The following is a 25429-nucleotide window of genomic DNA, read 5'->3' on the forward strand; positions in this document are numbered from 1 at the left end:
TTTTACTATTTCAAAGTTCTTCCCTTGTTTGTACTTTTTGTTTTCTTTTTTAAAAGTTTCCTTGGCTTAAAATTATTAGGCGAAAACAAACTGAATGACTTATTGGGAAAAGTAAACCTCTTAATGTATGTTATCTGTGTCAAAGTTCATGCATCATTTTGTTACTTGGAAGGTATTGTAGATGATATATAAATTATAAGCATGAACAATGAATCTATTATTATTTTTAAGTTAGAGCATTTGACTTCTCATGGCCAAGATGTACACTTTTTTAATCATATCAACCTCAGAGGTGTTTTTAAAATATGTTTACTCTTAAACCATATTGATTTTTTCCCCCCCTGCAGATCCCTAAATTGTTGAATATTATTATTCTTGCACTTAAACAGGGCATGTTATGTGTATTTTTGGAATGGAAGACTGTTTTCTCTCGGCTTGCTTAATGCAATGGGTTTTCTTCAAGTATTATAGTAAAAGCCAGTGCCTATGGTTTAATGTTACTAAGACCCATTTGTAGTTCATACATCTTACAGTCAGAGCCAGACTTATTTACAGATAATAATTCTTAATCTGAAAATGTACTGTCCTTGGATACTAACCAATGTACAAATTTGAGGCCTGATCCCACTTTCATTGACAGTAACGTGGATCTTGCCATTGATTTCATTTAGAGCAAGATTAGGCCCTTAATGTATGTTTCAGTTTTGTCACCTAGATTCTCTAATAACAAGCAATGTAACCGAACACTTAGACATTAGAATTGTAATGTAATATTAAAATCAAATCAGAAGGAAATCTTCTGTTTAGGAGATTCTGTAACTTAATAAAAAAATTTCTACATCTTATAGCCCTTCATATTATTTGACTATACTTGACCTTTTCTTTTTACATCTTTTATGTGTGTACTTGAATAGGAAACATTACTGACACATACATAAAGTACTTCATTCTTTATTAAATAAGCAGATACTATGATTGTAAAGAAGCAGTGGAGGACTAATACACATTGCTGAATTTGATGTAATGTTAAATAATCTAAAAGTTAATGCAGGAAAAGTTGTTTCTAAAAGTATAAAAATATAATTCTTTGGTTAATAAAGAGTTGTTTATTCTTTAACTTTTTGGTTTTTTGCTTAGTTTGTACCACAATGTGCATTGTGTTTGGTTTGGGCTGTTATAAATACTTTTTCATACAGCAATATTCTGTAGGGAAGTAAATGTGCTGGCTGTTAAAAGAAAAACATGCAGCTAAAATAATGCAACAAGGATAAGATAGGAAAACTATTCTTAATATCTCTGTGCAATGACTAGGATGGATTTCAGACAGGTGATTCTTTCAATTGGTAGAGTATTCCTCTTTAGTATCACTGACTAATGCATGGCATCACAGAAAATTCAGATTCAAGCTGTCCAGTGTTACAGTTCTTTGCCTAAGTCAAGGCAAATGAAACATCTCCTGTATTCAGCTTAGTTTCTCACCTGGCTGGGTTTTGTTTTGTATTTTTCTTTCTGGCTTCACCAGGTTGTCTGGCTTCTTCCAATCTTTTTTTACAATATAGATGCTTATGCATTAGCACAGAGACCATTAACTCTTTTTGCAGCAACCACTGAACGGCTTTCAAATGGTTGTAACATTTGGGCATTACTGACCTTGAATTTGTAGCCTCTATGTGAAAGGCAGGCTCCATATTCTCATATCAACAATCTCCTCCTTATCTATACAATTCCCCAACCACAATTGCATTAGTGCCAAATGCAGTACTCAACAGAGGCCAGGGATTGCATAAACATGCACATTGAATTACTGCCTTGTCCTAGCCATGCAGGAATAAAGACAAGATAGGAGGAGTGTGGTTTTAAATAGATTGCAACTTCATTAGTTCATTTGGGAAATATCTGGCAATGAACTGTAAAGTCGAGGACATTGTTTCCTAAAGTTTCCAACTTTTGGGAGGGCTGCCATCAGCCCTCCTCCTTTCCAACCTAGTCCTTCCTTGTTGCTGGGACCCCTCGCTCATAGTTCATGATTCAAACACATTGTATTGTGCTCTACATGTTACTGCAGTTCAATTTAGCAACTTTCATGAGGACTCTAAAAAAAGAAAACTAGCAGATACCTTTGTGTGTATTTAAAATATACCAGTAAAAGTGCCAACTCTTCCACAAATTTTCCTGAGGGTGATTCCCTGTACTATTTTTCGTTTTTTAAATGTTCTTAGGGGACAGACGCTGAAAGTGTCAGAAACTCTAATTCAGTTGACATTGTCACGTGCAGAGAGGTTCTAGAATAAAATCACATATTCTAACAAGCTTCTATTAGTTCTTGTGCCATAAGTCATGTTTTCACTCAGTGTGAAAGCTGTTTGAGGATGTCATCTCAAAGTTTCAAAGCCTCAGAAGATAAATTGAAGTCCACACCTAAATCCAGTTTGTCCCACTAGCAAAGGAAAGTAATGCCTCTGATCATGAACACCCTGCTGGGTGGTGAGAATTTCCTGACTAGTGCTAGGATTGAAAGAATACTTTGCTCAAGGATGTGGTATAAATGAAAGCCTCATTGTGTAAAAAGTCTTTTGTCCAAGACACTAGAATCTTTTGCTCTTTAATGTTTTCCTGAAGTGACTAACCAAATCAGTATTTTAAAATGTACAAATGTAGAGATGGAGTGATGCTGCAGGAATAGAGAGGAGCAGTGAGGCAGGAGAAAAACGTGTTTACTAGCTGAACACTAGCATTCACCCAAAGTGAGACTCTGCCTTTTGGAGGGTTTAATTCTGAACTATTTAGCCATATCCAGAAACTCTTGTTGGATATTTTAAAAAGAAAAAATCCCTGGTGAGTAACAAACTTCATCTGTGTGTAGTTACTTAAATTTATAAATCTGACACCTATCCCATTCTTTGCTTACTTTTAAATAATTCTATGCTCTTGAAGGTAGGATGGTTGAAGACTATTCCTTTGAGTGGTAATGCACCTGAGATATAAAATGCTCCACATGAGGTTATTATCAGATGAGGTTACCCCCGCCCCCCATACCTATCCTTGACTAGTGAAATCTACCCTGGCAGAGTAAAAGATGACACACCGGAAATGAGTTTCACTAGGGAAAGAACCTGTTCTTCCACCTGCCTGATGAAAGATTTATGGTTGAACCTGCAATGGTTGGGATATGTATGAATTCATTTTCCCAGTGTAGTGATTCCAGAACCTGTGACAACCCTACAGTATTCTGTTATTAAAGCTCAGTATTTAGTGCCTAATTTTCCCAGTGGCCTCAGTCTGGCGTCTGCACTTTGGTGCCCAACATTCAATTTACATGTATATTTGCATACAGCGTCAACTAGGTAGACATCTGTGAGACTTGTGCATGTAAAATTCAAATTTACATCACATTGGATTTTGAGTCCTCAGATGTATTTGTGCAACTGAATACTCAGGCACTGAGTCAGCAAAGCACTTAAGCATCAGCCAAGAAGCTTCTTATTGGAAGGCCAAATTACACCTGCCCTACTTATAAACGCAATCCCTTTGGAGTCAGTAGAACTTATTGCAGGAGTAAGATGACACCAAATTAGATCACAAATTCTAACACGCAATGTACCAGTTTGACTAGATGGAGGTTCATATTATTTGTATTACAGTAGCACTTAGAGGTATCAATTGAGATAAAAAAACCACATTATGTTAAGCATTGCACAAACACATAATAAGAGACAGTCCTTGCCCTGATGAGTACAATTAGGGACACAAAGAGTAGGAGGGGAAATTTGCACAGAGAGTTGAAGTGACTTGTACAGTGTGTCACAGCTGCTCAGTGCAAATTTTTCTCAAAATGTGTCGGCGCACTTGGTAGTTGAAGTTCTGTTTCCTTAATAGTAATATAAACAAAGAAAATGGATTTATTTGTACAAAACTTAGTCTAATTCTGCCTGTTCAGCCCTATTGACTTGTGGGGATACAAGAGTATAAGGGCAGAATTTTATGGTGTATTTAGTTTCCATCAAGGTATTTTTGTTTCCTGGCTGTACATTAATGTGCACCTGAACACTTAAACAGTAAGTGCTGCAGTAGTTCCTCTATCCTCCCTTCCTCCCACCCCACCCACCCACCGCACAAAGCATGTGTTAAACTTCAAGGACAATAAATCATGTAATTGACACCTATGATAGAACAGCTGACGAAGGCTTCAATCAGAAAGGAATTTCCCAGACGTGGATTCTGCTTGCAAGCTTTGTGTTGTATGTGCCATGGCATATACATTTTGTACGTATCTAAAGTTACCAATCAATTTAGGAATGCCAAACATAGAAGTACAGTACAGAGAGGTGTGGATACACAAATGTATGAATTATTTGGCTAGAGGCCAGAGTTGGTTCTTTTAATAACTCTGATCTCCAAACATACTAACGAATTAAAAGTTGAACTAAAATAACTGAAGAATATATATTCCTATCCAAAGAACCAAACGCATTTTCTGCCTTCCTTTGGAAAAAGACTGTTCAACTTGCTGAAGTTCAAGTTGTGAGTAGAGTTGCTGTTATTACTAGAACGATCTAAGGTTGTTTGGAACGAACTACATATGAAGTAGTGATCCATTTAGGCAGACTTCCATGATGGCTGTAATGCTGATAACTACTCTGAAAAAATGGAAAAGTGCAAATATGATAACCTTTTGCAGTGGTGAACAGCAGTGAATTAAGGGATGGTACTGATAGGATAGCTATTGTGACAATGTTTTAACCAATTTAGGTCACTAGATATTCAAATTTCAGTCTTATTGCATCAAACACGTCTGCCTGCCCCAGCGCAACATACTGCATTAGGAATGTTTATACATCTCTCCTTGCCATCATTAAGCCCTGCTCTGAAGTACAGATCCAGTGTACTCTGAGGAGAATTTCACAGCATTAAAAACCAAATTAAAGTTTTAAATCTTCCACTTTGGCACATATTTGTGTTCAGGGTGTGATAACTGCTTATAATAGGTGGCAGAATAAAGCAGAGTGTAATGCATGTGTTGTGCTTATGCACCAATACATAGTATAATCAAAAACTGTATAGCAGTGACAGCACAAATATTCTGAATGTTTCTGCTTCCTTGCTGCCAATAAGCCACCATAATTGTGTCTCCCGATAAAATAATTATTAGAATTTAGTGCAACTTAGCTTTTAATTTTCCCCTGCCCTCTTTGAAAATGGTTTAATGATTTACACTGGGGCTTGGAAAATCAATTTACCATTGGCAAGTGGGGAACTTTGCTTGGTGAAGGAGGGTGCATGACATAAATTACTGCAGAATGTAGCCTTTCATTAAAAAAAATAAATCCATATATTGTGAAGACAGCTATAAGAATGTCAACTAGTTCAGGACTGTCTTCCTGCTGCTATCCAGCTCTAGTGCCTCTGCTGCTGCTCAGTGTAAGCAGTGACACATAAAGATGGAGCAGTGAAACTGACAAATATGTCAGTTTTACTCCTCCACTGCAAGACAAAGTTCTGAGCACCTCTTGAGTTCCGGGGAAGGAGGGGGGGAGTGGATGAGCGGAAGCCCGCCCACAACTAAAGGCCCCTCTCCCAGCCTAAGGGGAGGAGCCACTGAATCCAGGTCTCAACTGAAGTCAGGAAACTAATGGAAAACAGGAGTGAGGGTTACAGGGTCAAAATCAGGGATCCAGAAGAGGACACTGAGCAGAGAACCCTGGACAGCACCCACTGCTCCTTGAAGGAGTCCAGGAAGCCAGTGGATTCGGCCCAGAGGATCTCTGCCCAGATATGTGATCTGAGGGAGGAGCAGAAATAGGCCCCACAGTTACAGAGCACCTCTCTGTCCAACATCCTCCTCCCGTATGGCAAGCAGCTGCAGAGGCAGTCCTTGGAGTGACTAAAAGAAAAGGTATGCAGTGGTGACGTCTTTCCCTCCATCCATCCACACTCCCTAGCCCTCCTTCTCTCCCCCTGCACAAAAGCCATGAGTCCAGAGAAGATGGGGAGAGGGGAGGGGAGAAATAGAATAATGGAGACTGCCCTCTCACAGCTGGCAGGATGCTCTTGGGAAAGATAGTAGTAGTTGGAGACCTTTCTACCCTCAGTCAGGAGGCTAGGGGAGGGGTAGAGAACATCAGAGACAGACATCCTGCCTCCTTATAACATCTAGAAAACTCTGTGTACAGAAGAATAGGTGGGATCCTCCACACCTGCAGTAGAGAAGAGTCTCCTCTGGGCAGGGCCGGCTCTAACTTTTTTGCTGCCCCAAGCAGCAAAAAAAAGCGCCGCCCCCCCCCGCCCCGCGCCGCCGGAACCCCCCCCCCCAGCACCGCGCCCCGCGCCGCCCCCCCGCCGAGCGCCGCGCCGCCGGAGCCCGTCCCCCCCCGCGGCCCCCCCCCGCCAAGCGCCGCGCCACCGGAGCGCCCCCCCTGCGGAATGCTGCCCTGCGCCGCGCTGCCCTCCGCCACCCCAAGATTGGCCGCCCCTTACCAGGTGCCGCCCCAAGCATGTGCTTGGTTGCCTGGTGCCTGGAGCCGGCCCTGCCTCTGGGAAGAGAACAGATAGTGAGGTTCCTTTTCCCTTTCAGCAGTTAGAACAAGGAGGAAGCTTAACATTTGCTACATATACCGGTCAGTGACATATGGAATATTAAGGCCACAAGCAGTTTCTGGGCCAGCACCCTAGTAAAAATCTCAGAACCTTCCAGCCCTTTTGCTGCAGCAGGCTTCTTACCAAGATGTTGTCCTTGGATCTGTCTGGTGTCCACCTTCATCCCATCCCTAGTACATCAGGCTCTGGCTAGCAGATGTTTGGTGTATTTTTTTCAAGTCTTCTATTACATATTTATAGTACAGTTTATCCCAAATGATCTGCGAAGCAGTGCCCCTGAAATGCACCCACCTGTGGGTGGACAATAACATGCACTGCAGTATTGCAGGAGGGGAATTCAGTGAGGTACCCTCAGGTATACATGTTTCTTAATCAGTGCAATGGACCTTTACTGTCAACAAAGAACTGACTCAGCTTTAATTTTTAAGATTTTGTCGGAAAGACACATAAGCCCCATCTTCCTCCCTTTCACACACATTTATAGTGCATGGTATGGTATGATATTTTCCTACTTTAGAAAGACAGCGGGGTTTGCTGCAATTTGAACTTATGATTCCAGGGTGTCTTAAGTCTTTATACTTGGTTTATGCCTTTAAGCCATTCCATCCTGTTCATTTTTGGGACTGAATTCTTCCTATTACTGAGAACTGCTTGGCCACCACTGACTAGTCTTTAACATTCCAGAAAAGTCCTATTTATCTAACTAATTTTTGTACCCATCCCACTTCTATCACAAAGGGGCCCAACATGATACGGTTTCTAGGGGGTACTGTAATATAAATAACAGGTATAAACACTCCATCTCATTATTGCTGTGCCTAGATTAGAATTAAGACATTGTTTTCCAGATTAATCTAGATATTGTAATCAGTGTGTCTGGGGGTGGGGAAGGCCACTGTATTAATTATATATTTTATACAAAACACTTAATATACTATACACATACAGTACTACTGAAACACAGCCCTCACTAGCCTGAAAAGTGCTGGTGGACAGCACAGTAGGACAGGGAAGGGAATTTTCTCACCGTGGTCACACTGTCAACAACTCGCATGATATTTGGTGTAGTTTTTAAGCTCCAGCTCCTGGAATCAAGTGATTACAGGAGAATCACAGCTTTCATTTTAAAATTTTTTTAACTTTCTAACCTTCATGGTTGAGGAAAAGGAAGCTTGAAAAATGTGATTTGCGGGCACCCTAAGGCTCATAATCCAGGAGGCCAATACACAGAATCCAACCTTTATTATTATTGTATTAATACTAATAATTAATATATTTATTATTATTTTAAAAATCTTGTGATTTTTAAGCCAGGTTTATCGAATGCTTGGGGTTGGCAATCCTGAGGACACCTTTCCTTATGCTGCCACTGGGCAATTCACCGCCCGTGCCTCAGTTTCCCCAGCTGTAAAAGGACTCCAGCGACACTGACCTCTTTGTAAAGCGCTGCGCACCCCATTGATGGCGCGTGCTAGTTGAGAGCGAGGCATTCATTAATTATGATGACTGCCCCCGCCAGTGGGAAGCGCCCCATGGAAGCCACACGAAGCGGAAGGGCCTGGCTCCCATCCGTACAGACCCTCATCCCGGTGGCTCGAGCAGCGCCCTGTGCTCGCCGAGCCCCTCCCCCTCCCGCCCTGCAGGTGGCGCTACCAGGAGCCAAGTCCGTGGCCGGGCTGGTCCCCTCCGTGCCCCGGAAGTGTTACCCAGCCGGGCCGGAAGCGCGCAGGCAGCAGGACATTGACGGTCAGAGCCTGAGGGGGAGCGGTGCGCCATGCTGCAGCTGCTCAGAGCCGGGCTGGTGCTGGGGCCCCGGCGGCGTCAGGGCTCGGCGCTGTTGTGGCAGCAGGTACTGGGCCAGGCGAGCAGCCTCGCTTGTTTCCGCGGGGCCAAGCTGGCCCGGAGGCCGGAGTTCCTCTGGGTGGGAGAGTAGCCCCCGGCCCGGGGAATGTCGGCAAAGGGCCAGTTCCTGCCCCGGCCGCTCGGGGCTGTTGCCGTCGTGTCAGGGGCGAGGGCTGTCCGGGCTGGGGGTAGTAGGCAGGGCTTTGGAGCGGAGCGCGGAGCTGCAGGTTTTTGCCTGGAGCTGGAGCGGAGCCGGAGCACAGCTCCAAAGGGAATACCACGCCGCTCCCTCTGCCACTAGATGTAAAGCCCGGACTCGCCTGCCTGACCTGTGTCTGGCAGGGTTCGTGATCTTTGGGGGGAAAGCCTGGGATGGGTCCCCCTCCCCCCCAGGCATGGGATGGGCGATGGGCAGGGATTCATGGGGACTAGGGGAAGCATCACAGTTCTGGCAGACTTCCAGGCAGACCCCAGGCTCAGAGCAGAACTAAGGGGGTTTGCGAGTGTTTACAGTGGAGCAACCCATCTCATATGCCACCCAAAAGATGTGCTGAACATCCTCCCCCCGCCCTGTCAAAACAGCAGGCGTCTGCAGAGTTCTATGCCCAACTCATAAAAGTTCATGGTCACTTAGGGTATGGCTACACTGCATTGTGAACCCAGGTCTGTGGGACTTAAGCTTGTGGGCTTAAGCTTGTGGGGTTTCCAATTCCACGATTTAGCATTCACACTGTACTGTAAACCTGGGTTTATAATTGCAAGATTTAGGTTTTACAGCTGTGCAAATGCATCCATACTCAGGTCTGCAGTTTGAGATGTGTCCACATTGCAAAATGACAGGGCTTGGACCTGAATCACAGTGGGACTCTGGCTCTGACTCACACCCCCCCCCCCCCCCCCCCAGTAGAGACCTAGGACTCCGGTCCTGAGTGATCACTGACTTGAGTTAGACTGATGTGTCTGGATGGAAGGGGGGTTAGGGCTCAAACCTGAGTCAAAGCCAAGCTTTAATGTGCAACGTAGACAAACCTTAAACCTGTGGGACTCTTGGCAAGAGTATGGGATTAATCTTTGCATCTTGACCAAATTACATCCTAGTTTAGTCAGTGGTCCTTTGTGGCTCTCGAGTGCTAGAACAATCCTGCAGTGGTTGGGTTGCAAACACCACAGGATAATGTTTAAATCCAAACAAAGAATAAAAGCTTTTGTTGGAAATAAAAATGCCCTTAATATATATATTTAAGTCTTTGTTCACAAAACTTAAATTTATGTCTGAAGTGATCTGAAAGTGTCCCTGTAGACCGTGCATACCCTTGTGAGGCAGGTAAATGTTATCTCAGTTTTACAGACATCAAAGTATGACTTGACTGATTTAAAGGCCATGCAGACTCAATGATGGAGCTGGAAACAGAATTAAAGAATTTTGGCTTCTATACCTCAGCTCTAATCACCAGACAAAGCTTCCTAACATTGCCTTGATAATTACATTCTACCAACTCAGTACCCCCCAATCTCACTTGGATACAGTATGTTGCTGCTTCTTTTCTACTATAACACAATGTTAGAATATAATGCTTAACCCCCCCCCCCCCCCCCGCTTTAGTTGAGGGCTCTAAACTAAGGAACAGGTCCCTTCTTCCTGCAGTTGTGGTTCGTATTTCTTAGGGCTCTGTAAGTTCTGTTAATTGTATTCCTAGTCCCCTCTTGTTACTGACCTGCCTCTGCACAGAACTGCTCTATGCTTATTCACCTTCGCCCTGATCTGCCCTCCCTATAGGTTTTGCTTCTCACCTGCAGGTTACTGGCATGGGACTTCATCTGCACAGAGATTACTTTTTTTATTTAAGCCTCTTACCATTATTGTAATAGTGATGCCAATAATGGTGGGAGCACTTCCATGGACACATTGTCATTGACTAGAAATTAAGAGGAGATTAATGGAAAAAAGGAAACTAAATGGAGGGCAATATCTTAGAGCATGGAAAGTAAGACTAAGGAAAGTAGTAGGTAGACCTAGAGAACAGTGTGTGGAATGAAGGGATAGAAAAGAAGGGAGACAGGGTGAGTCTATAAGTGTCCATGTCCTCAGTTTCACACACACACACTACTTTTAGGGATGAACTCACCAATAATGGCTATCTTGTCTGCTCACTTTCAGATGTTCCTGATCTCTCCTGTCACCTTGCGACCTACTGTCTCTCTGCTGCTCCCGTTAGGCATAAAGGCATAGGCTTTCATACATTGTCCAAAGACCTCTTAAATCCACACTATGGCCCTCCTCACAACAGGAGAACTAGGAGGCTGCTTGAGTGAATTAATAGCTGGTAAACGTAGGGAAAAATAAGACTGCTACTTCACACATTGTCTTTGAATGTGTGCAGCATCTTCCCTGGTATCCCAGAAAGCAAGAGGGTGCAGGGAGCCAGTTTCTCTGAAACCTCATTGCAGCATCTCTCTCTGCTTGCCCAAGGGAGTGGTAGGCTAAGTGCAGGGTTGATTGGGCCTTAGGTTGGAGGCTGTCTGCTGCCCTAGTTGGGTGGGGGTTCTGGAATATGCTTAAGGCTGCTCAGATTAATTGATTTATTTCCTATCGCAGTAAAACAGAGAAAAGAATCACTTTATTGGTCACAAGTTACCTTCCTTGAGGCATGCTTATGGTGAGCTATTGTTGTTCTGACATGGACAAAAGGGGCTGAACTGCCTTCTGCTCTTGTTTTTCAGTTTCTCTTGAACGGCTGCAGACAGTGTTCTTCAGGAATCATTCCCAATGAGAAGATTCGCAATATTGGAATCTCTGCTCACATTGACTCTGGGAAAACGACATTAACAGAACGAGTCCTTTTTTACACTGGGAGGATAGCACAGATGCATGAGGTTTGTCTCTGAATTACTGGTATGACACTCATTTTGGTGGCGTGGGGATTTTGAACATTATATGCAATGATTCAGCTATTGAGTTGTCTAGAATTGTTGAACCACAAAGAGTACTGAATGGAATGAGAAGGTTGTGCTTAAAGGCCCATTGATCCTGTTTGAAATACAAGCCAAGTGGGGAATCCTAGAGACAGCTTTCTCATGTTGCTCTTTGACTCCTCCCTTAAGTCACACACATTTGCTGTCACATACATGCCCCAGCAACCCCTTCCCCCCAAACAAAAAACCCCCAACAGACTCACCACCAACATAAATGGAAAACTTCTCCATGCAGTCAAAGGTGGACGTGACAAACTGGAATAGAAAACATAAAGAATGTGCTCACTGGCTCCAGATATGTTGGCTTATTAAATTCACAGTGAAATAGAAATAGTTTGCAATGGCTTTTTGACCACCAGGTCTTCTTCAGGAATGATGTGCAAAGGAAAGAGCAAAGCTAGTTAGAATTGTAGACTTGTGCCACTAACTCAGCTGAATTTTGTTGCCTGTGTGAAAGATGCTTAGCCAGTGCTTATTCAGGCAAAATTCTCATTGAAGCCATTGGGAGATTTTCTTGCAGTAAATGCTTTGCTTTTTGCCTTTAGGTAAAAGGTAAAGATGGAGTTGGGGCTGTCATGGATTCTATGGAGCTGGAACGACAGCGCGGTATCACAATTCAGTCTGCAGCAACATATACCATGTGGAAGGACATCAACATCAACATCATAGATACACCAGGTAACGTGAACTCTGAGAACTTTGTAAATGCTACCCTAACCAAAATATCTTGTGTCCAAAGAAGACATTGATTCTCCCCTACCACTGTTACCAATCTGATAACAGTAATCTAGCTAAAAGCAACAGAGAGTCCTGTGTTGCTTTTTACAGATCCAGACTAACACGGCTACCCCTCTGATACTTGAGTAATCTAGCTGTTTATCTGAGCTGATCACACAAAGTGTTGCACTGAACAGAGACTTCCATGTATGTGTTTCTGTCTGTTTGCCAGTGTGGAAATCAACAGAGCAGAGGAAATTCAGTGTGTAATTGTTCTGGGAATCATTAGTTGCCTCACCAACTGTGGAATGCAGGTTTGTCCACAGTCTTTTTGCATCTTGTTTCAATGTAGTTTGTAAGCTCCTCAGGCCAAGGCACAGACTTCTTTTGGTCTATAAATGCACATTAATGGCACCATCAAAACAGTGCATAATAATAATAAAGGCGGAAAGGTATTACAGCTCTGTTCCCAGCAGCCTTTTCCAAAAAGTATTTGACACTTTTGCATGTTTCTACTGTACTTGGGGGTAACCATGTAAAACTCACTGCTCTACTGGAGTCTTTGAGGGTTGAGTATGACAAACATGCAGACTTAGATTCTCTTTATGACAGTCATCTCTTGTAGAATGTGGTTGAGAACATTAGAGCAACTGGACCAAATGTTTATCTCAATCCCAGTTGAAATGGGTTAAGATACAGAGCACTTCATCTCCAAGGCCCCCATCTTGGCAGAAGCCTCCATGCAGGAGTCTCCCACGTGAAGCTCATTGGAATTAGGGGCTTTTGGTATAGACTGAAAATGCTTAATGTCTTTACCATTCTTCAGTGTCCTGTGAAATGCACTTGTGTTTCCTGGCTTCTGGTAGACAACTGTGATGGTTTTAACTATGTGGACAATTAGCTTCTTTGTTGGCAGTATTAAAAGAGAGACCAAGGCTGAATAGCAATGGGCAAAAAATTGTTACTTTTAACATTGATCCCTCCAGAACAGATATGAACCACATTTCTGGAACAGAGAGGATGACTGTTGGTACCTAAGCAGTATCTGGTAAATAGGCAAGGTACAATGTTCTCACCTATGCTTCTAATAACACCTTGGATTGCTGAAACTGGAAGCATAGTAAATATCAGATCTGTGTTTCACTTTTTACTGCTGTTTATATCTTGTACTTCTGTCACCATAGTCTATGAAAAATAAACTCTTATTATATTTGTATTAATATAGCACCTAGGAGCCCTAGTCTTGGACCAGGACCCCATTGTGCTAGGTGCTGTACACAGAACAAAAAGACAACTTCTGCCCCAACAGCTTACAATCTAAGTGTTGGGCAAGAGACAGCAGATACAGAGGGAGATGGGGAGCACAAGAAAACAGTGAGACAATATTAGTAATCACGATCAGCAGTGGTATCAGTGATTGTTTCATTTTTGTTTATACAGTAGTCTGTTTCAAATCAGTTTCCATTTCTGGCTTTTTTGCACTAGTATAATGTTGTAGTGTTTGAGTTGTAGTCACTGTATGGGGATTTCTATCTGATAAAATCAAAACGCTGTCCAGTGGAATTCCTTTAAAAACAATTTCTCAGAAACATTTTTCTTTTCAAAATCTAATTTTTGGACAAAATTTGACTTGACAGTGTCCCTTTCAGTATAGCTAAAGACTTATTCATGTGGATACAGAAGAGAAAACAACCCAATTGAGTGTAATTCCCTGCTGCAGCTTAAAACATCACAGAAAATTGTTTTTCTCATTCAGGGCATGTGGACTTCACAATTGAAGTGGAACGAGCTTTAAGAGTTCTTGATGGAGCTGTCCTGGTGCTCTGTGCTGTTGGAGGAGTCCAGTGCCAAACAATGACCGTGAACAGACAAATGAAGCGTTACAATGTCCCGTGTTTAACATTCATCAACAAACTGGACAGAATGGGCTCAAATCCAACCAGAGCTGTGCAACAATTGAGGTAACTAATGTGTTTAGCTTGTTTGCAGTGCAGTTCCAAACTGTTTGTGATGTTTCTTGATGTTCAGAGTAGATGTTAATGAGCCTGTTTAGCTTGTGTGTTCTGAGAACAATGCATAGCTTCAGGTTACATCAGATGGTAGCAAGGTAACAGAAACAACTCTTCTTTAACGTCACCATAAGGTGGTACCAAAATAACTCTCCCATTGATAGAATAGCTGTCAATGTCAGCCTAGGTTATGAAACTTTCATTTACCAAAAAGAAGCCAGTTTCATGGCTACTGAATTGGGTCTGTGCCTCATTTGGACTCATTATGATAATGGAGATGTTTATGGAGTCATTTATAAAGATTTAATAAGAAGATTACCTCTACACTAGGATAATAATAGTGCTGCAGTGTGTTGTTCCAGTATCTCATGGAGAAGGAGTAGGGACCTAAAGGTGGGGCAGGCAGTCGTCTTTAGCCTTGTATCTCATCTTTTCCCCCCATCCTCTAAGTCTGTGCATAGATTCCATTTGTAATAGAAGAACAAGCTGGCTCCAAAGTACTAACGCACTTGAGGGAGAAGTAACCCCCTGGATTAAAATTACTATTGAAAACAAACTAACATGGGTGAAAGCAAACCTTGATGTTCTGCCAGCATTTCAATTTCACTGGGGCTCTCATGCTATGACATGAGCCAGTGAGGCTTTTCATTTGAGTGAGGGAAGGCTAGGTTATTGGTCCCGGGGACACTATTGAAGGACACAGGTAAGACAGATGAGTTAAAATGCTCCCTTGTCTTGTACTGAGAACTAATTTATATTTTTAAACTTTTCAGATCCAAGTTAAATCACAATGCAGCCTTTATCCAGATTCCCATTGGCCTGGAGGGAAACTTCAGGGGGCTTATTGATCTCCTTGAGCAAAGGGCCATATACTTCGATGGTGACTTTGGGTAAGTGGTTGAAGGCATTTATTATTTGCTGAGACTACTCCCTGTTTGCTGAATGCTGAAACTGAGTAGAAAATTGTTCAAGTTGCCAAAAAAAAAAGACGTTAAAAAAAAATTCTCTCTTGGTAGTGAGAGGGGTAGTTAGTGGCTTGCCTGGGAGGTCCATGTTTGGTTGCCCAGATTTGTTAGCTGCATCCCTTTGATGGCCACCTGAATGTGGCTGAGAAGGTAAAACAGCACTGTTGTTCACTAAGGATATAGGGAATGCAATTCGATTGAGGATCCCAAATCTTTGCAATCTCTGTGGTTGTGGGCAAGGTGGGAAGACAACACAGTATTAGATCACATATATGGCAGAAATCTGGAGCAAGATTTTTATTCTTGTGGCCATTGGTTAAGCTTGTTGAGTGAAATCCTGTCTCTATTCAACACAGCGGCAAGACTCCCATTGACTTCAGTGCATCTGGATTTCACCCATTATCTCTCATGAGGGTAATAGGCAAGGATCCCATTCCTCACTTCATGTTGGCTGTGAATAAAATATCCATCCATCCATTCCTCCATAATTTAATAGGGGATGAGGCCCCTAACTTTGTATCTTTATTCAAAACCTGTTGAGATGCCAGGAGGGCCAGTTTAGGGTGCAGTTGTAGCTGCCGGAAACTTGGTGGAGCATGAATCAAAGGGGTCTGACATTACAGTTGTCCAGAGGACAACAATTCTGTTTTGTGGGAAGTTTTGAAAATAATTTTTGTTCCCCATTGGAAACAAAACAAGACCTTTCAAATGTTTTCACAAAAACAGAAGTTGGTTGAAATGTCAGTTTTCAGACCAAAACCGTAACTTTTTGATTTGGGAAGAAGAGTGTGTGTGTGTCAGTAGCCAAGTGGTTAGGATAGCCTACTGGCCTAGGTTGTGGGACACCCTGCTCTGCCTAATTCAGAATAGAGCTTTTCATCACAGACCACTCTGCATCAGGCAGAGCAATGACTTGAACCACATCCCAGGCAAGTGCCCTAACCACCAGGCTAGAGAGCATGGCAGAGTCTCTCTCAACCTTCCCAGTGAGAACTTTGTCAAAACCAATATGTCTCTACGAAACGTTTTGGCTTTGACAAAACAGGATATTTTGACAAAATTTCATGTAGTCGAAAATGTTTGGATTAGCTCTAGTCTGGTTGCATCTAACCTAAAGAGTAGGAGATCTCCTGCTCTAAAACGAGGTCCAGTAGTGCCCGTTTGGTATGTGAGTCTTGGAATAAACTAAAGGTAAGGTGGAATTGAGGCTGATGTACAAATTGTTCCACTGCACTGCAAAGCCCTAACGTGAACTGTTGAAGTTCTTCTGTGCTGTGGTGTTGGAGATGCAACATTGATAGACCTCAGTAACTTTATTACCCACCTAGATGCTGAGACTGTTGAACTGACTCAAAATTTCATGGCCACTGTGGTGCCCACATGGATGAAAGCTCAACTCACATGGCTGTCCACAAAACTGATCATGTTGTCTATGCCTTTGTAGTGAGACCATTAGATACGATGAAATCCCAGCTGAATTTAGAGTAGAGGCTACAGAAAGACGCCAGGAACTGATTGAATGTGTTGCTAACTCAGATGAACAACTGGGGGAGCTGTTTCTGGAAGAGAAGATCCCTACAGTTACTGATTTAAAGGTAAATGATGATTCTTGTGGAACATGTATTATTTATTAGCGGTGAGATTTTTCAAAGCCTCCTATGGGATTCAGGTGCCTAAATACCATTACAATTGTTCTTTATATTACCCAAAGTGCGCCACAGTGCTACATATTGGAGGGCCACCATTACCCTTTAAAGTGTGCCTTTACCTAGAGGCACCACCTCCCATGGGTGAGAGGCACGTTCGCTCCCTACATCAGCTCAGATGGCTAACAAGGCTGCCAGATGTGTTGGTGGGTTTTGTAATGTGGACAGAGAACTGGACTGACACCGCCAAAAGGTCGTGGGGTCTGGAGTGGATTTGAACTTTTATGTGCCCTTCATAACTCTGATAGTCTCCTCTATAAGTATGTCTACACTTCGCACTAAGTCCAGGTCTGTGGGACTCAGGCTTGTGGAGTCAGTGTTTCCAAGCCAGTGCTCGAGTGTCCACACTGCATTGTAAACCTGGACCCAGGTGTCTCAGCTGTGCTAACGTGACCATACTGCACTACACAGAATTTGTGACTCAGGTCTCTTGATGTGACCTGCTTCCACACTGCATAATGACAGGACTTGGACCTGAGTTACAGCAGGACTCCCGCTCTGACCCACCTTCTAGCAGGTTCCTAGGACCTAGGTCCTGAGTGCTTGCTGACCCGTGTCAAACTGATTTGTGTGTGGACAGAAAGGAGGTCTGGGCTCAAATGTGAGTCAGACCCTAGGTTTAGTGTTCAGCAAAAACATATTCTCTATTCGCTTCTGAATCCTTGAGCCATCTGTTTAGTCACACAGGTTCTGTAAGCATTAGTCTATCACTGTTGATGGCCCTACTGATATTGAGGCATAGAGATTATGACTTGCTCAAAGTCACACTGCGATCCAGTAGCAGTGCTGAGTATATATACATACTCCTGAGGGAATTCTGCACCAAAAAATTAAATATACTGCACCAAAAAAAATGACAAATTCTGTGCACAATATTTTAAAATTCTGCATATTTTAATTGTCAAAATAACACAATAACAATATAGTCACACCATTTTCAATCATTTTGGTAATTTATTTCAAAATACTTGTCAGCAAATAATTGAAAATGGTGTGATTATACTGTTGTTTGTGTGTTGTTTTGACAATTAAAATGTGCAGAACTTTGCAGAGTTTAATTTTTTTTGGTGCAGAATTCCCTCAAGAGTACCAGGGTTCCAGGTTTGAATGTATTTTCCGTATCTCAGGAAAGTGGCCAAATCCATGCCAATAAGTGGGCACCATTTCACTGAATTGAACCCAGTTAGGCTAGGCTGAATTTAACTCAGACTTGATCATGGAAATCATAACTTTAAAACATAGCTTTAGATTTAAAAGTGCCTTTATCAGCATCTCTTTACTCTGATAACAAGGGAGTCAATGTGCGATTGCCATTTTGTAATTGTTTCCTGTTCTATTCATGTTCTTATACTGCACTCATCACCATAGGAAGCAGCCCCCTGTACCTGCTATTAATGATGTATTATGGAGGCACAATAGTCACTCAAAGTTAGGGATGCATTGAGGGTTCTATTGTAAACTTTATTTGGATGATCTGGGCCCCTAACTTTTGAGTCGAGTAAGTGATTTGTTTGATCCTTTTATGTATGTAATGCAGATTAGGATTGAAAGAATATTGATTTTTTGCTCCATGGAGTTTTAATCATGAATTTGCTGTCCAGCATGTGCTCTGGCTTCAGGAGCACTCAGAAAGCTTATACCTCAAGATGCTATTAAAACATGTGTCATGATGGCAAAAGGCCTGATTTTTTGGAGGTGCTGAGCAGCTTTTGCTCCCAATGACTTTAGTGGGAATTCTGGGTGCTCTGCACATTTGAAAATCCGGTCCACTGTGCTTTATTTGATGAGATGTAAAGGCAAGAAAAACTAACTGGCCCACGCATAAAGCACCCCCTCTGCTGTGTGACCAGTCCTTTATAGTAGCCTTAGAGAACTGCAAAGCTCTTCTAGCCAGAGGAGGGAGTGTTGCAGTAATCTGTACACTCTGTGTTCCTGTTGTGATTTGCTGTAAGAGAGGAGTGATTCTAAGAGTTTGTTGTTGGTAGTACCCAGTGGGATGTCTGGGAAGGCAGTCTGTTACAAAAGTAAATTTGTCTATTCAGAGTGGCCTTGCTCTTATCCCCTCTCCTGAAAGCAAATTAATTAGTTATTTAATAGCTGTGACAGAGCAAAGGCGGGTTTACTTATACTAATTTTTTTCAGTGGCAGGCAATCAAGTTCTCGTTTAAAATATTTTTTCTTGGAAAACATGTTGGCTATCAATCCTGAAGGTCACAGTTTTAGTGGATGATCATTAAGGATCAAGTGCTTAAACAAATACCTGGTTCTCTGCTACCAAAACATTATTTGCAAGAAATTGTCTGATGTGCCCCAGCTCCTCAATGGAATGAAAATAGTTTTCACAAAAAAAGAAATAAAATTACTTCTGTATCTCTAAAAAATTATTGTTGATGAGAATTGAATGGAGCCATACATTTCCAATGTCTCATTAGGCTGGCAAAATAGGAATAATAGGCATTAACATAATTAAATAGGTTTCCAAAACACACACACTCGATGACTAGTTAAGCAGAAAAGATGACAATGGAAAAAAAGAAAAGAAAAAAGCATCCAGCAAGACTTTTTTTCCAATTCAAGATCTGTAAGTTTTTTTTCCAGTATCCTCCTTATGAACCATCTTGCTATTTCAAAATATTCTTTCTATCAAGAGAGCTTAAAAATAAAAGCAAGGTGGATGGTTAAGAGTTTGTGCTAATGGAAAAGACAAGTAAAATTATTTAATGTAGGCACCAACAATCCTTTTTTGCAAGTAGTTTGAGTTTTAGGATATTGTATAAAAGTCCTGATTACGTGGAAGAGCCATGTGTATCTGTAATGCCTCATGCTTAGGCCTGACCTCAGTGCAAATTGATTCCAGCCCTTCATTTAAGAGATCTTGAACCTCAAGCCTAAACTTCAGGTCTAAATTTTCAAAACTGACAAGTGATTTTGGATGCCTTAATTTGAGTGCTCAGTAATTTATAAAAATGGACCCCTTTAAATTGGGCAGTCAAATCACTAGACTAAATTTTCCATAATTGACCTTAGGTGAATGGAGCCCAAAATGGCCTTCAGTGGTGGTGATCCTGGGTTGCACTTAAATTCAAAAAGTGATCTTGGGCGTAAAAAGGTTGGAGACCACGGTGCTACATACATCATTAATGTTATAACAATGCTTCCGGTCCAACCCTGTCCCTTTATGAATGATTATCATTTTTTGTTCTTGTTAACCATTTGTTTGGCACCTTGTAAGGCATAAGTAAAGACACAATCCCTGCCCAGCAAAGCTGACAATCTGAACTGCTACAGTGTTAAAGGCGACTACTTTTGGTTCTATGTATATAATATTGGAGTTGCTACAAAATTAGAAGTAATTCATAAATGTTTTTCTAGCTTGCAATCAGAAGAGCAACACTGAAAAAGTCCTTTACGCCTGTACTTATGGGAAGTGCTTTGAAGAACAAAGGAGTGCAACCCCTGCTGGATGCTGTCTTAGACTATCTCCCAAATCCATCTGAAGTCCAGAACTATGCTATTCTCAACCAGGAGTGAGTGCCAGAGGGAAGAGGGTGGGGAGGACAGATTTATTTTATGGGTGTACAAAGTGTTTATAGAATCAGGATTTCAAGCAGGTTCAAAAAAAACAGAGCAGGAAATTTTAACAAAATGCATGAATAATACAATTCATTAGTCACTTTAAAGAAAAAACATGTATAGTAGTGTGGTGTAGTAGGCTTGCATGATCATTAAAAGATGATAAATCCCTCCATCAATGGGGCATTCTTTTCACTTGTAGTATAACATTGTTTTACTTCCTCTTAAATATTAAAACTGACATATTTAGTGATCTGGTCAGGTCTTTTTTGTAAGGATAAATTGATATTAACATCTTAGGTTGTATCTAGACTAGGACATAGGCCATGTTTAAAAATGTCAGGGCATGATTTAAAAAGTGTTTGCTCTCTCTTACTATAGATATGCCCTCATAGTTTAAAAACAAACAAAAAAAACCCACCCAAATCTTCAATGCTAACATATATCCTTTTGTGTATAAATGGTGGTTTGAGTAATCTCCTGTACATATGTGCATATTTTCAGACATCTCTTCATGTAGAAATAAATCTTAGAAGGATGATCGAGTTTCTCTTGCTGTATTTGAGTTGCTCAGATAATGCAGTGATAGGTACAATGTAAAACCTTCATACTTAGAAATTATACTAGTAAATGTCGTTTACCACCCCCCCACACCCGAGCACCAGTATTTTTCAGTTGACTCCTCACCCCTCCTTAACCCCCTGCCCTATCATGACCATCCTTCTGTGTTAGAAAGGTTAGATAAAGTTTCTTATGTGACCCATCAGTGTTACTTCTGAGCTGGTGTGAGCAGTTGCTACTGAGGGTTCTCTCTGCCCTTCTAGCATCCAGGTTGGAATGTTTTCTTTATAATACTTCCATCCCACAATTGCAAGACCAAACCCAGAGGCTTTGAGGTTAGAGCCCCCGAATTGAATAGTAGCATATGGTCCAACAGCCAAGCTAACCCATTCTTGTACCCTTATTGGTACTGATAAGTTGAATTTTTGACCTGCCAGCTGTAGTTGAGGTTCTCATGTGCTTTCCCTCTCTGTTCTGTTCTCATGAATACTCCCTATGTTGACATTTACAAGTATGCGTATCTGCTGCATGTGCAGGAAGAGCGTGACTTGTTGAGAGGACACTTGGCCACAAAGGCCATGTCCACACTGCAAAAAAACACCCGCAGCAGTGAGTCTTAGCGCCAAGGTCTTGTATTCGTGCTACTGTACTAAAAACAGCTGTATAGATGTTCACACTCGAGGTGGAGCTCAGGCCCTGAAATCCACAACCCACCTACCCAATCCTATCAGAGTCTGAGTGGGAGCATCTACATGGCTATTTCTAGCACCGTAGTGCGAGCCTGGTCTGTAGATTCGGGCTCTGAGACTCTCTGCCACATTTGCTTTTGTTTTTTTCCAGTGTAAAGAGAAATGTTCTGCACTGTCTTTCTTACTATAGAAAATTAGGTCAGTTTAACTACATCAGTCGGAGTGTGAAAAATCCACTCTCCTGAGTGGCGTAGTGAAGCTGACATAAGTCCCCATGTAGACTGCACGAGGTCAATGGAAGAATTCTTCCATCAACCTAGCTACTGCCTCTCAGGGAGGTGGGTTACCTACGCCGATGGGAGAGTCCCTCCCATTGGTGTAGGAAGTGTCTATACTAAAGCGCTAGTGTGGCGCAGCTGTAGCATTTTAAGTGTGGACAAACCTTAGGTCTTCTTTCGGAGTAGAATCACACTTCAGTAATATTAACTAATCTTCAAAATACCTGGAAGAGGCAGCAGTGTTATCTCCATCCTACACATGAGGAGACTAGAACTTGGGAGGTTAAGCCAGTTTCACCCAAGATCACAAAGGGAGTCACTGTTAGAGTTTGGATTTGTACTTGAGACTTTCTGGCTCCCAATTCTGTGCCTGACGCACACCTCTCTCTAATTATACTTGCTTTGAGGATCGGGGTGAAATCCTGGCCCCTTTGAAGTCAACGGGTTTTGCCATTGACTTCAAGGGGGCCAGGATTTCACTCTTGGAATTCTGTCCCTAGTGCTTTAAATATGGCATCTTCCATGAAGAATGAAATATGTGTAATAGAGCGTTGTGCTAGCCACTTCTTCCAGTGGAATTTTAGTGAGATGATGTGAACACTGGTGATAAATATGTCAATGCTATGGACCTCTACTTCAGTGATGGCTGTAGTTTGTCTGAAGTTGTCTCTAGAGGGCCTGGTCCTGCAAGGTGCACAGATCCTACTAGGAGGTGCTGAGCAGCACTTTGCAACTCCCAAACAAATTCAGTGGGAGTGTAGGGCACTCCAGCACCTAGCAGGATTGAGCACACAGTCAGGAGAAGCTGCCATGTATTGTCTCATCACTTAAACCCTCCCCCCCCCCCCTTTTTTTTTTTTTTAGGGATTCTGAGGATAAAACCAAACTTCTGCTGAACTCAGTCAGAGATGACTCTGAGCCTTTTGTAGGTCTGGCTTTCAAACTGGAGGTGGGTTATTAATGTTTCTTTTTCATTTGAGAGGAATTTCTAGTTCAGCAAGAACAATTGAGGCACAGGGCATTTCCTGGGAGAACTGATGGATTAAGTAAGGTTTATCTGCACTGGGCCATTAATGGCAGTTTGTCATTAATCCCCAGGAAATGTCTTACACAGGGATGGTTATTGGTTTTGTAAATGAAACATACTAGAGTTTTGTTTAAAAAGCTTTCTGGTAAATGTGTCTATTTGTGCATGAGACGCATTTGTTACTTCATTATTATGTTCATGACATGGCTGAGCTAAGGATTTCTAGCAGATGGATTTCCGTACATTAGCCAATCCTTGCTTCAGTTGTTTGAGTTTTTCATTTATCTTTTTCTTGCTGCCAACATCTGATTCCAGCTGATTGACTTAGAGTGTTGAATACAACTTCTGTTAATCACCTTAAAGACATATACTGTACCCACATTCATTATTTGTGACCTGGTTAGAGAACAGAGCAAACGAAACCAAAGGGATCTGCCATAATTTATATAGCTCAAATCTCTCAAAAGGGGCAGAGGGATAAGAATTCTTCCATTCTGTATGAGGTAGATGTTTAATGCTGTTTCTAATGATTACAGTATGTGGCACCCTGCGTAAGGCACCACATGTATTCTGGTTGGCTAGCAAAAGAATTTGACTCTAACATTCAGTATGCACTGAATTCTGGGAACTGATTTTTAAACCAGCTTTTTATTTCATGAGCATAGCTTTGATCTCAAGATGAATTGCCAGGAAAAAGCATTAACAAATGGATGTAGGATGGGGTGAGGTGGTGCAGGTATAATTCATCTTGCCTCAGAATCGGGGTGGTGTCTGGACTAGATCAGAGGTGGGCAAACTACGGCCCGCAGGTACATCCGGCCCGCGGGACCATCCTGCCAGGCCCTTGAGTTCCCGGCTGGGGAGGCTCGCCCCCAGCCCCCTCCCTGCTGTTCACCCTCCCCCGCAGCCTCATCGGGACGTGCCGCCAGCGCAGGAGGGGGCTGCACTGCGGGGGAAGGGGAGAGCAGGAAGGGAGGCTCACCTGCAGCCTCAGGGGAGCAGGCGGGCAGTGCGGGTGGCGGGAGCGTGGCGAACGCGGGTGGAGGACTCGGGAGGAGTGCAGCCACACAGCCGGCCGTAGAGAAGCGGCGCTTTGAAGGGGAAACCGCCGCTTCTCTCTGGCTGCGGCGGCTGCACCTGCTCCTCCTGAGTCCTCCGCCCATGTTCCCAGGACAGCATTCTGAAAGGGGCTTTGGGGGGTGGTGGATGGGGGGGATTCCAGGGGGGCTGTCAGGGGGTGGGGGTGTGGATAGGGGGCGGGGCAGTCAGGGAGCATGGGGGGTTGGATGGGGGTGGGGTCCCAGGAGGGGGTGGTCAGGGGACAAGGAGTGGGGGGGTTGGATGGGTCGAGGGTCCTGAGGGGGGCAGTCAGGGTGTGGGAAGTGGGACTGGGTGGATAGGGTTAGGGTTTGGGGAGGCACAGCATTCCCTACCTGGCCCTCCATACAGTTTTGGAACCCCGATGTGGCCCTCAGGCCAAAAAGTTTGTCCACCCCTGGACTAGATGATCTCTTGAGGTCCTCAGCCCTAAATGTCTGTGATTTTAATTGTGGGTGAAAACATGGATGGCCTCTAACGTGTACTACTGTACCTTACCAGAGTTGGTAGATCTTATGAGATAGAAGGCAAAAAATAAGAGACACGTGATCAGGAGGTAGGAATAAAGTGACAGTGAAGCTGATACACTAGGAGGAGAATAGCAAGGACAGTGGTTGTTTCTTAGGACAGGCCAAGGGGGTGGTGATGTCCTCTCATTTAGTCCAGTTAGAATATGTCTGGAAAAAGGGATAGTGGTGTATTGGTAAATGGCAGGTCCTGGTACATGGTGATGACCATGAAGAGGATGCTGACAATAGCCCACGTGGTGATGCTGCTGCCCATTGAGTTAAGTTTTTCCACAGAAAAATGTCCAAAACAATTGTTAATTGTTCCAGATAGCTCATTTATGGACATCGCTTCTTCTTAAGGTGATTCTGGTTTATTGCTGTAACAATTTGTAGCTTTAACAGAAGGCTTGAAAACCCACAGTCAGTTCTTTTAGTCCAGACAAACTCATTTAGCCCATATCTTTGACTCCATTCTGTGCTGTCTTTCAGCTCCATTTTTATACCTGTGTTTGTGACCTTCCTTGCCCCTTTCTTCCATTTTGGCTCAGAAAGACGTCTTAGAATCTTAAAAATAGCTGTGTTGTAACATTTGTAGGGTAAGCAGCTATCCTGGCTCCCACAGGCCCATAGAGCTGCTGAGCTCTGGTCTCAGTGCGCCTTTGATGTCTGTGCCTGTTGCCACAGACTGACAAGTAAATCTTTAAATGGAGATCTTACTATCAGAGATCTAGTTAATAATGACTGTTTTCTAATACATTTCTTAATTTTCATAACATTTTTACATTCTGCTGTGTCTGAATGATTCTAAACATGGGTGAATTTGGAAATTTTAAAATGGTTTCATTCCTGATACACATCACATTTTTTCAAAAGGATTTGATTTTTCCA

At 42.7% G+C, this 25429-nt stretch overlaps 1 protein-coding gene across 1 annotated transcript in view; it reads left to right on the forward strand.

Annotated features, from left to right (window-relative positions):
* Nucleotides 1-8334: 8334 nt before the first annotated feature.
* Nucleotides 8335-25429, forward strand: part of GFM1 (G elongation factor mitochondrial 1) — a 46624-nt gene continuing 29529 nt past the window's right edge. The window contains exons 1-8 of the mRNA XM_065410364.1: nucleotides 8335-8443; nucleotides 11158-11310; nucleotides 11955-12087; nucleotides 13883-14087; nucleotides 14909-15025; nucleotides 16545-16695; nucleotides 20179-20333; nucleotides 22772-22856. Of these exons, the coding sequence (XP_065266436.1) occupies nucleotides 8369-8443; nucleotides 11158-11310; nucleotides 11955-12087; nucleotides 13883-14087; nucleotides 14909-15025; nucleotides 16545-16695; nucleotides 20179-20333; nucleotides 22772-22856 (1074 nt within the window). The 5' untranslated portion in view covers nucleotides 8335-8368. The remainder of the gene's footprint in view (nucleotides 8444-11157; nucleotides 11311-11954; nucleotides 12088-13882; nucleotides 14088-14908; nucleotides 15026-16544; nucleotides 16696-20178; nucleotides 20334-22771; nucleotides 22857-25429) is intronic.

The sequence above is a fragment of the Emys orbicularis genome, chromosome 9 (genome assembly GCF_028017835.1).
Source record: "Emys orbicularis isolate rEmyOrb1 chromosome 9, rEmyOrb1.hap1, whole genome shotgun sequence".
Taxonomy (NCBI): domain Eukaryota; kingdom Metazoa; phylum Chordata; order Testudines; family Emydidae; genus Emys; species Emys orbicularis.